The sequence below is a fragment of the Centrocercus urophasianus genome, unplaced genomic scaffold, assembly GCF_019232065.1.
Source record: "Centrocercus urophasianus isolate 14NV4802_14NV808 unplaced genomic scaffold, USGS_Curo_1.0 seq_34, whole genome shotgun sequence".
In the NCBI taxonomy this organism is placed as follows: Eukaryota; Metazoa; Chordata; class Aves; order Galliformes; family Phasianidae; genus Centrocercus; species Centrocercus urophasianus.
The window spans coordinates 919,615-929,632 of record NW_024884911.1 but is presented as its reverse complement, the minus strand read 5'-3'; the positions used below and the strand labels follow the sequence as shown (position 1 = coordinate 929,632).

Below are 10,018 nucleotides of genomic sequence, written 5' to 3'. Positions count from 1 at the left end.
TCCCCGCGGTCATTCTGGTGCCAGGTGAGGGGGAGGAGGTGGAAAGATGAGCACGCAGAGAGCAGCCGGACGCCTTGTGACTTGCTGCCGCTGTCATTGTATTTATACACAGAGCTTGGCTTTAGTTTTTCAATAAACGGGCGGTTATAGGGCGGTATTGGGATGCCTATGGGGCGCGGCGCGGCTCAGCGGCCGCCAGGGGGTGCCCGCGCTGCATAAATTATGATGATGAGCAACACTTTCTGCGCTCCCATTGGCCGTCTCGCCCAGGCTATGCAAATGAAAGCAAAGAGCGATCTTTATGCTAACGAGCTCTGACGGCGCACTGCGATTGGAGGAATGAAGCGGGGCCGGGGATGACCGCGAGGCCACGCCCACCCCGGCTCGGGCCGCGCTATTGTGCAGCGGGGCCGGGAGCGGAACGGAGAGGGGCTGGGGGGGGGAGGATCGTGCTTACAAGTGAGTGGAGGGGATGGAACTGTGATGGGAAGGGAGGAGGATGGGGGGATGGAGTGCGGCCCGGAGCTGGGCAAGCACTGGGAGCGGGGCCAACGCCGCGCAACGCCGCTCCTCCCTGTACGGAAGGGGGGGCACGGCCCCAAGGGCCCCCATCCTGGAGAGGTTTTGCGGTGGGAGGCGGCCGGAGATCCGGAGTCGTGATGGAGCTCCGAGCAGCGGTACTGCATGAGCTGTGCGTCCGGAAGGGGTTCGGGTGCGTCCGTGGGTCGGCCGCGGGAGGGAGGGAGGGAGGAAGGGGGGAGCGGGGGCTGCCGCTGCTGTTGCTGCGAGGAAGTGGCGGGGGCCGCCGGCAGCTTCAGTTCCTGGTTTCGAGGAAGGCGCTGTGCTCACCCGGCTGCGGTCCCGCTGGGGTTGTGACATCTCCGGGCCGCCCCGAGCAGCGCTGCCCCGCGCCCGGCCCGACGGCGGCGAGCATCGCCCTCCATCCCCATCCCACCCCGGGCTGCGGGTCGCACGGCGATCGCTACCGCCCAGCCGTGGCTGTCACCGCGCCCACCCCGCTGCGTTGGGGTTCGTCCCCAAAGGGACCCGCAGCTCTAAGGATCGGGATGTGGGAGCTTTGCTGTCCCACTGGGGCCGGTGGGGGACACGGGGGGGGTTTCGATCAGGCGGCACCGCGGGATCCCTCACGCCTTTTCTTGCTGCGCTGTTTTCCCCGTTGTTTTTATGAACTGGGGAGGAGTGCCTGCTGAGCTGCCGGTGTCCCCTGCCGAGCCTGAGGCACAGCAGCGTTCTTTTGGCCTGCATGACCCCCCTTTCCCCCTTACCCCAAAAAGTGGTTTGAGTGCAAACGTGTTCAGACAAAAAGCCGCTCTACCCCGAAACCCGCTCCCTGCAGGCAGCAGCAGGGACTGAGCCTCCAACCTCCCTCCCCCGCGGCTTTGAGCCCCGCGGGGCTGTCGGAGCGCTGAGCAGTGTTCCTGCAGTTCACCGAGGCGTGAATGCTGCTTCGTGGTCCGGGAACCCGCTCTGAAAGGCCTCGGCTGCAGCTGGGGCTGAGGGGGCTGAGCGACCCCCCTGTAATGATGCTTGCTCACCATTGCTCCATGGATGGCATTCTGCAGGGTTGGTGGAGGTGGGAGTCTCCCTGCTCTGTCCCCATGGCTGTCACCAAGATGTGGCACACCCTGTCGTGCTCTCAGCAGGGTAATTAATCCAGCCCGTTAGTGTGTAATTAGCGGCACGCGGAGCAGAGCTTGCACAGCTCCCGGCTGCTATTGAAACCTCAGCATGGCCAAGTGGTGGAGGTATTCGGCCCAGGGTGTATCTGGAGGTCCCCAAGAGGTGCCCTGGGGATGGCCACAACCCTGCAGCACCTGCATGCTGCAGGAAAAGCCTCTAATCCACACCACAGCCCCAGAGCTGCAAATCCCTACTTAAATCCCACTGTTGGGGTGAGACCTGCATGCAGCAGAGCTGCCCAACATCAGGGGTGCATGCAGTTCTCCCACTGCCCCGCTCTGCTTCCCCCAGGCACTGTGGGCACAGAGCACACTCCAAACCCTCCAGCAGGGCCCCAGCAGCCCTAGAGGAAGCAGCACGAGGCTTTTCCCTATATGCTGCCCCAGCAGGGCAGCTCTCCCCACCGCAAGGCTCTTCCCCATGTCTGTGCTCCCAGGGATGCTTTGGGCTCTGCATCTTCTCAATGTGACTAAAGAGCAATTTTGGCTCCGGTCCCTGGTGGGGTTGGGATGAATCCAATTTCAGATCCTGGCATGGAGAAGGGAAAGCGGCCCCAAGCTCTACAGCTGTGCTCCAGCATCAGCCCTGGGGGGGGGGGCAGGCACCCCCCCCCCCCCCCCCACCCCCCCCCTGGGGGGGGGGGAAGTGGATGCCTGACCCCCAGTGCTGCTGCTGTGTGGGCTCAGCCTTTACTTGGGAGAGCTTTGCATCACCTGCAGTATCCCCATGCAGCAAGGTTCTGCCACATCTGTCACTTTTCCTGAAAGCCCCTCCACCAAAATGACATGATGGTAAGAGGGAAAAATCCTTTTTTCTTTTTTTTTTTTTCTTTTCCTTTGATTTTTTTTTTGCTTTTTCTCCTCTAAATGAGCTGCTTGCTCTTACAGTGGCATAAGAAGGCCTGAAAGAATAACCCAACGTAGCTGTGCGCTCAGAAACCACAAAGCAAAACAATCCCAAATGTGTGGTTTTTACCCTTGCTCTTGGAATGCTCGGGTTTTGCACTTGGAGCTGAAGAGAAATGCAAAACATCAGCGGGGGAGCATTCAAGCCTCTGAAGCCCCCCTCCACCTCTGTGTGCCACTGGGGCTGCCCCAGATGTGCCTGGGGTGGGAGTGATGCAGGGTGGGATGAGCTCTGCCCCACATCTCCCCCTCAGGATGGAAGTGTGGGGCTGAGAACCCTGCACTCATTGCATGCGTGGGGGCACGGTGCCATCACTGTTGTCATGTTAATCAGCAGCGGCAGCTCGGGTGGAGGGAAGGGGGGAGGAGGAAAGGGCTGCTGTCAGACTGCCTTCGCTGTGTCAGCTGTATCCCAGTTCTCAAAGGGGGTCGATTTCTGGTGCCCATCGGTGGTGCCAGGTCCTTGCTGTGCCTTGTGATCCTCTTGGAAGACCTTCTCTCTGTGCCGTGCTGGTGGCCGTGTGGTGACATCCTGGGGGTGCGTGGGGTTGGGCTGGGGGCTGTGGAGCCCTCAGGATCAGTGGCTCAGAGCCATTCAGCACAATAACCCTGCAGCGCTCTGTCCCCGCCCCATGGCTGTGTTTTGTCCCTGGAGCTGCTGCTATGGGAACCCTGGGGACACAGCTCTGAAGGGCTCTGAAGCTCGCAGGGCACCCGTCCTGTCCCCCAGCCCTGGTTCTCACCACTGTGGGCTTGTGACTGTCTGGGGTACATCGGGGCACAGCTTGGATTGATGCCCTCGAACAGAGCCTGTTTAGCACCTTCCTTCCCTCCCCCCAGGATGGCAAGCAGCGATGTGAGCCACACTGGTGATGAGGAGGACCCCAGCTGCTGTGGTGCCGTGGGGTGGCACAAGTGACAAGGACAGCGCAGGACGCCATGGGCAGCTCCTCGCCTTGGCTGCGCTGGACTCAATCGGAGCTGGGCAGCCAGGAACCCAAGTGCTGGGAGGAGGAGGAGGAGGAGGAGGAAGACTTTGAGAAGCACATGGATGAGAACGGTGTCATTGGGCTGGGGGCTGCCACAGCGGGGCTCAGCGATCCACAGGACTCAGGCTCTGAGTGGGGACAGGAGGCGGCTGGAAGCCCAGTATGGGGTGAGTATCCTCTGCTGCCCCTAAACCCTTGGGGAAGGGACAGTCACGCCGGGAGGAGTCCCTGGGTGGTGGGGGCCTGGGGGATGGTACACATTGGTGGCAGTGCTGCTTTGCAGGGGACGGCGAGAACTTGGATGTTGAGTCCCCAGCAGAGCCACGCTGGTATGCACAGCAGGATGTGACAGAGGAGGAGGAGGAGGAAGAAGAACAGGGCAGCTCTGAGGGGGACGAGAGGCCAGAGGGGCCCTGGGGAACAGAAAGCGATGGGGACCCCTATGCTGAGACCCCTCTGAAAGTCCTGGGTACCACCACAGATGGTGGTGGCACTTCAGGGCCTTCGGACTCCAGTCCTGTCCCCATGACACCCCCACGCCAGCGCCGGGGCTGGGGCAAAGCCAGGGACCCCAATCAGAGCTCCCAAACCCTGCAGCAGCCCAAACCCAGTCGGCTGTCCCCCAGCCCCCGGCATCACACCGACACCAAAAAGCCAAAGGACCCCACGGACATTTGCCCATATGGCCGAGGGCGGCTCAACCACCCTCTGCCTGACCTCTCCAAGGTGGAAGCACGGGTGAAGGTGGGGCAGAGCTACCGCCCCCCACCCAGCAGGGCCCTGTCCGCCCGTGCCAGGCCCCACGGAGGTCCCCTTGTCCCCAAATCCCCCGCCGAAATCGTCCGGGAGGTGCTGCTGAGCAGTGGGGAGGGGGCCCCGCCACGACCCTCTGCCCCCCCCGGAGTGCCACAGGAGCTCCGCTCCCCCAGGCAGGCCACTGCGCTGGTGCAGCAACTGCAGGTAACCCCAGAGCTGGACTGGGATGTTTGTATGCCCCGTGGGATGGTCATGTCCCCTTCTAGGGATGCACATGTACCCCATTTTGTTGCTTATATCCACACATAGAGCTGCTCCTGTCCCATCACCCCAGGATGCCCATGTTCCCCTTGGGACGCCCTTGTCTCCTCTGTGATGCTCTTGTTCACCTTCGGTTTCTCCTGTTTCCCCAAGGGATGTTCCTGTCCCCTTCCGTGGCTTAGGATGCTCATTTCCACGCCCTTGGGATGCTCATGTCCCCCTAGGAATGCTCCTATCCCCTCCCCAGGATTCTCCTGATGCTCTTCTGTCCCTTGGGAGGGGAGGGATGGTCCCATCACCCCCCCATGCAAGGCTACATCCACACCAGCTGTGCAGGTGTGGCAGCTCTGTACACCCCACAGTTCCCCTCCCCATGACATGGTGACGTGTGCCCCCCGCAGGATGACTACCACAAGCTGCTGACCAAGTACGCCGAGGCTGAAAACACCATTGACCAGCTGAGGCTGGGGGCCAAGGTGGGGAGGGATGTGGGGATGTCTCCAAATATAGGGGTGGGGGGGATGGGGATGGGGACAGATGCAGTGTTCTGCAGGGCTTGGGGCATCCTTTCATCCTCCTGCTCTTCCCCCATTGCGCAGGTGGGGAAACTGAGGCAGAGTGCTCCAGGTTCCAAACTGGACACCCCTCACGGCCTTGTTGCAATGGGGTTCAGGTGCCCCCGGTGCAGTGCCTGCTGTCTCTGCCCCCAGGTGAACCTGTATGCCGACCCGCTGTGTGCCAGCCGCAGCGCCCACGCCGGCACCATGAGTGGTGGCTGCAGGGTGATGGCCTTCAGCATCCCACGGGCCAGCGCCGCAGCCATCAGCACAGCCCCAAACCCGCAGCTCCCTGTGGGTGGAGGTGAGCTGAGCGCCAGGAAACCTCCTGCTCCAAACCCAACCACCCCACAGGTGCCCCGGTAGCAGGGGAAGCGGTGCTGGAGGTCGCCAGCTCTGCTTCTCTTTTGTGTCCAATTGCAGCTCCAGCGCCGCAACCAGCAGAGCGAGGGGCAGCATCCCAGCCCTGCTCTCCTCACTCCCCCCTGGGGGGCTGCCCCACATGTGTGGGGCCGTGCTGCTGTGCAGGGCCACGGCTCACACAGACACTGGCAGAGCAGACCCGCAAATTTCAAGCGCAGGTAAGTCAGGGGGACAGCCCCCAGCAGGGGGTTCCTAACCCTGCTCAGCCCCTTCTCTCCCACCCAGGTGGATTCCTTTGAAGCCTGGATCCGAGCAGGGAGCTCTGTGCCACAGGAGCAGCTCCAGGTACAGCATTGTGTGGTGCCCCAACCCATCCCTAAAGGCCCCATCCCATTCCCAGGTGCCCTATCTCATCTCTAGGGACCCCATCCCACACTAGATACCCCATCCTGTCCCCAAGGGCCTGTCTTGTTCCCAAAGTGGCCCATTTCATTCCCATCCTGTCCCCCCAAGCTCCTATCTCTTTCTGCATCCCTAACCCCAGAGGGTGCAGCCCCAGTGCTGCGGGGTCACTGCAGGGAGGTTTGGGGGCTCCCTTTGCACAGCAGCGGTTCCAGAGGTTGCAGGATACACAGGATGCACTGGAGCGGGCGTACCTGGAAGCACGGGAAGAGCAGAGCCTTGGGGACACAGGGAACTTCGACCCAGAGCGGTGAGCACGGGTTGTGCATTCCCTGGGGTTGCAGTGCTGCTCGGAGCCCTGCGTGGGAGCAGCCCCAGCCCCTCGTCCCCCCTGGTGATGGGCACTGTGTTGCAGCACAGTGGAAGGGGACATCTTCTGCCTGGGGATGCGCCTGGAGGAGCTGAAGGAGCGCCTGGAGCGGGCAGCACCAGGGAGCCCTGGGGTGACAGAGGGCCCCCCCAGCACCGGGGAGACAGCAGGGGACACCGAGGTGGTGGCGGTGGGGCTGCCCCGACCCTTACGGCACAAGCAGCTCCAAGCAGAGGGGGACTTTGGGGATCTGTTGCAGCAGTAAGTGTCCCTCAATGGGAGGTGGAGGGCACTGGGGGGGGGCATCCCAAAACCTGCCCACGCCCCCCAGGTACCAGCACCTCAAATCTCTGCCGGCATCACTGAGCCTGGAGCAGCTGAGCCTGACAGGGAGCGCAGCTCTGGAGGAGGCTGGTGGCACCGTGGGAGGGGATGGCGGCCCAGGGGGGATCCTCAGTGGGACACAGTCACTGGAGGAGGGCACTGACCATGAGACCTCCCCCTCGTAAGTGTGGGTGCAGTTGGGTGGATTCGGGGTGAACAGCCCCCATGGCACACCTGGTACTTGCTCTCACTCCTCTCCCCACAGGCCCCCCCCTCAGAGGAAAGCAGTGCCGCTGCCCCACACCGAACCCCCACATCCACAGGGGACCCACGGCCGCCTGTCCCCTGTCACCACTCCGCTGCCACCATCCTCCTCCAGGCTCCCGCTGGCATTCCCTGAACCTTTGCCATCGCGCACATCCCCGTCCTGCCGCAGCAGTGGGACGGGGAGCACAGCCCCTCAGCGCCATGCCCTCAAGCCCTGCCACCAGGTGGGGTGCTTGGGGGGTTCCCTGAGGCCGTCCCCGTGCCTGGGGAGGGGACACGTGGCCTCAGTCCCACTCCATTCACAGGAGCAGCGCATGGTGTCACCGGAGACGGACAGTGGCTTCGTGGGCTCGGAGAGCAGCCGGGTGTCCCTGTTGGCACGCACCCCTCAGCATCGACCACTGGGCACTGGGTACAGCACCAGCACCCCGAGCTTGCTCCATGCCATGGGGCACTGGGGGGGAACAGGCAGTGGGGTGGGGTGGCTGGGAGGTGGGGGCTGCCTCACTGACACATCCTTCCCCAGGACTCATGACGTGCTCGAACCTCCTGTCCCCGCTCCCCTCCATCCGCAGAAGAAGGAAGCTCCGCTGCTGCCCCCCAGGAAGGGGCTGAGGGGTCCCTGCCCAGCCCCTGAGCACGGCCCTCCCCCAGGCCACAGCGTGCCCCCCAGCACTCCCTCGCCGAGCAGCTCTCCACTGCGCTGGGCCGGCAGCCAGGGCAGTGAGCTGGGACCTGAGGGTGATGATGGTGAGTTCCCAGCCCCCAGCTGTGCCCATGCCCCACGCTGCCCCACTGACTGCCCCATTTCTGCCCCCCAGCTCGCTCTGACTCAGAAGGAGGAGACAGGAGCTGCACCAGTGGGCACCCCCCGGGTGGGACGCCTGCCTCGCCATCCCCAGCTCCGGCTCACTGTGACCTGCTGGGATCCCGCATGGAGCGCGAGTGAGTGTCCCCAGCCCTGCCAGTACAGGGTGTGGGGGAGTCCCTGAGAGTGCAGGTTGTCCCTTTTGATGGGGGACTGACTGGGAATAGTGGCTCCTGATGAGAGCTGAGTCTGCCAAATTCATGACGTGTGTGATCTGATCCAGCTCTGTGCTGGTTGCGGGTACACCCACTCCTAAACAGCACAGGTTTGTATGGAAGGGCCCCCAGCTGTGACCCACAGCGATGGGTTGGGGGATTTGGGGCTGTCCCTGCTCCTCAGTGTCCCCTCATCGTCCCCCCATCATCCCCTGTCCTGTTCCTACAGCCGGGCCATCCGTGCGCTGCAGGACGAGGTTTGGCGACTGCGCCTGCGGCTGGAGGAGAGCCTGCACCGGTCCCACAGCTACCCTGAGGGCAGAGCCCCCCACATCCCCAAGGGGAGGAGGCAGGCAGCAGCCAGCAGAGCTTCATTCCTCCGGGATGCAGCACCTGTGGGGTAGGTGGCTGAGCAGAGACCAGATTGTCCCCAAAGAGCACTGGGTTGGGGGGTCTGGAGCACCTGGAGCACCTGTCTCTTTTCCTAGCCCTAACTCTAACCCATTTCCCTAGCTTTAACCCCAACCCTTTTCCCTAGCCCCATCCCCTTTTCCCCTAGCCTTTTTTCCTTCAGCCTGAGCAGGGTTGGCTCAGAGGGGGTCCACGTTCCCAGCCCAAGTGGGGGTACACATAGGTGTTCCCATGACACTGGGGTAGGATCCCTTGGTAGCAACTCGCTGAGGGTTTCACACCTCAGATATCTCCCTGTGCCTCCCTGCTGCTGGCTGGGTCCTGCCGTAGTGCTGTGCCCCACGTCCTGGTTTCTCTAATGGCTCCGTGCCCTCCGCAGGGAGCACAGCCCCACCTCACGGAGCAGGATGACCCCGGGCGGCCCCAGAGGCAGATGGGCATCGCTGCCACGGGATGGGACACCGCCAGACTTCAGTGAGTGGGGGCAGCTGGGACCTCTCCAAAAAGAGAAAGGATGCGGTGGGGACCGGGTGCGGGGCACGGGGATTCCGGCATCCTTGCGGGTCGGGGTGCAGAGCCGCTTCTTTCCCTGCAGCCTCCCAGTCGGACCGCTCGCTGCGTGCGCACGGTGACAGCCGTCCCCGAGCCGCGCCGTCCGCGCACAAACGCCCTCGCAGCCCGCTGGGTGCGGTGTCACTGCGGGGACAGCAGGCGGCTGAACGCCGGGAGCCCGACCCGCTGGGTAACGCACACGGTGGCGCCGACACCGCGTTCGGGGGGACGCGTTACCGCGTGGCGCCGCCCCGTGGGGAGCCGAGCGCTGCGCCGTGCCCCCGCTGCCACCCCGACGGGACAACGACGGGTGAGCATCGCGTCCCTCCTGCTTCCCACCGAGCTCCTGCTCGCTCCATCTGTGCGTGTTTCCATACACCTTTCCCCCTCCCTCGCCTCCTTCCCCATCCCCGCAGGCGCCCCATCAGTCGATGCCACGCGGCCGCAGCGCAGCGGCACCTCCAGGACCCCCGAGAGCTGCCCAACGTGCCGGGCATCACGCGGTGACACGGACAGAGCCGGGCACGGTGGGTGATACCTCAGGGGGTGGAGGTGGCACAGAGCTGGGAACATCGCACCCACCTCACCCACCGCCTCCCACCCGCAGCCCAGCGCAGCAAATCGGACGGCAAATCCCCGCCGGAGCCCCGCGGCCGCCCCCAGGCCGTGCAGCCGGAGCAGCTCGCAGGCTGTTGGTACCTGGCGGGGGGGCCTCCCGTCGCCTACCTCGCCCCCGTCCCCGTGGTGCCTTGCGGGCCCTCACTGCTGTAAGGATGCTCAGCGGTGTGTGTGTGTGGGGGGGGGGTCATCAGCTTGAGCCGGGGATGGGGGGTGAGGGTGAGCTGGGGGAACCTAAAACTGTCATAGAGATGGGGAAGCAGAGCCCCCCGGGGGCAAAGCTGTACAATGACCCCGTATTCTTTTATTCATCTTTTCTTCTTTCTTTGTTTTTTTTTTTTTTTCTTTTCTTTTTTTCCTCTCTTTTTCTTAATTCCTTCATTTTTTTTCCTTTGTCCTTCTTTCAATTTCTGTCTTTTTCTCTTATTTCCTTTTTTTCTTTCTTTATTCTTCATTCTTCATCTTTTTTCTTTTTAACTTTTATCTTCCTCTCCTCTCCTCTCCTCTCCTCTCCTCTCC

General features: G+C 63.0%; 1 protein-coding gene across 5 annotated transcripts in view; it reads left to right on the top strand.

Moving 5' to 3' along the window:
• Positions 1-371: 371 nt before the first annotated feature.
• AKNA (AT-hook transcription factor) overlaps positions 372-10,018 on the top strand; it is an 11,715-nt gene continuing 2,068 nt past the window's right edge. For 2 of the 5 annotated variants that reach the window (XM_042830974.1, XM_042830972.1), the window contains exons 1-19: positions 372-459; positions 3,447-3,762; positions 3,879-4,555; positions 5,014-5,088; positions 5,323-5,473; positions 5,593-5,750; positions 5,818-5,877; positions 6,141-6,244; positions 6,350-6,565; positions 6,636-6,809; positions 6,894-7,119; positions 7,201-7,307; positions 7,422-7,645; positions 7,717-7,840; positions 8,148-8,318; positions 8,709-8,803; positions 8,925-9,191; positions 9,298-9,408; positions 9,489-9,648. In XM_042830974.1, coding sequence (XP_042686908.1) covers positions 3,546-3,762; positions 3,879-4,555; positions 5,014-5,088; positions 5,323-5,473; positions 5,593-5,750; positions 5,818-5,877; positions 6,141-6,244; positions 6,350-6,565; positions 6,636-6,809; positions 6,894-7,119; positions 7,201-7,307; positions 7,422-7,645; positions 7,717-7,840; positions 8,148-8,318; positions 8,709-8,803; positions 8,925-9,191; positions 9,298-9,408; positions 9,489-9,648 — 3,317 coding nt within the window. In that variant the 5' untranslated portion in view covers positions 372-459; positions 3,447-3,545. Of the gene's footprint in view, positions 460-612; positions 713-3,446; positions 3,763-3,878; positions 4,556-5,013; positions 5,089-5,322; positions 5,474-5,592; positions 5,751-5,817; positions 5,878-6,140; positions 6,245-6,349; positions 6,566-6,635; positions 6,810-6,893; positions 7,120-7,200; positions 7,308-7,421; positions 7,646-7,716; positions 7,841-8,147; positions 8,319-8,708; positions 8,804-8,924; positions 9,192-9,297; positions 9,409-9,488; positions 9,649-10,018 lie in introns of those variants that run through there. The other 3 variants (XM_042830975.1, XM_042830976.1, XM_042830973.1) reach the window with 3 other exon arrangements.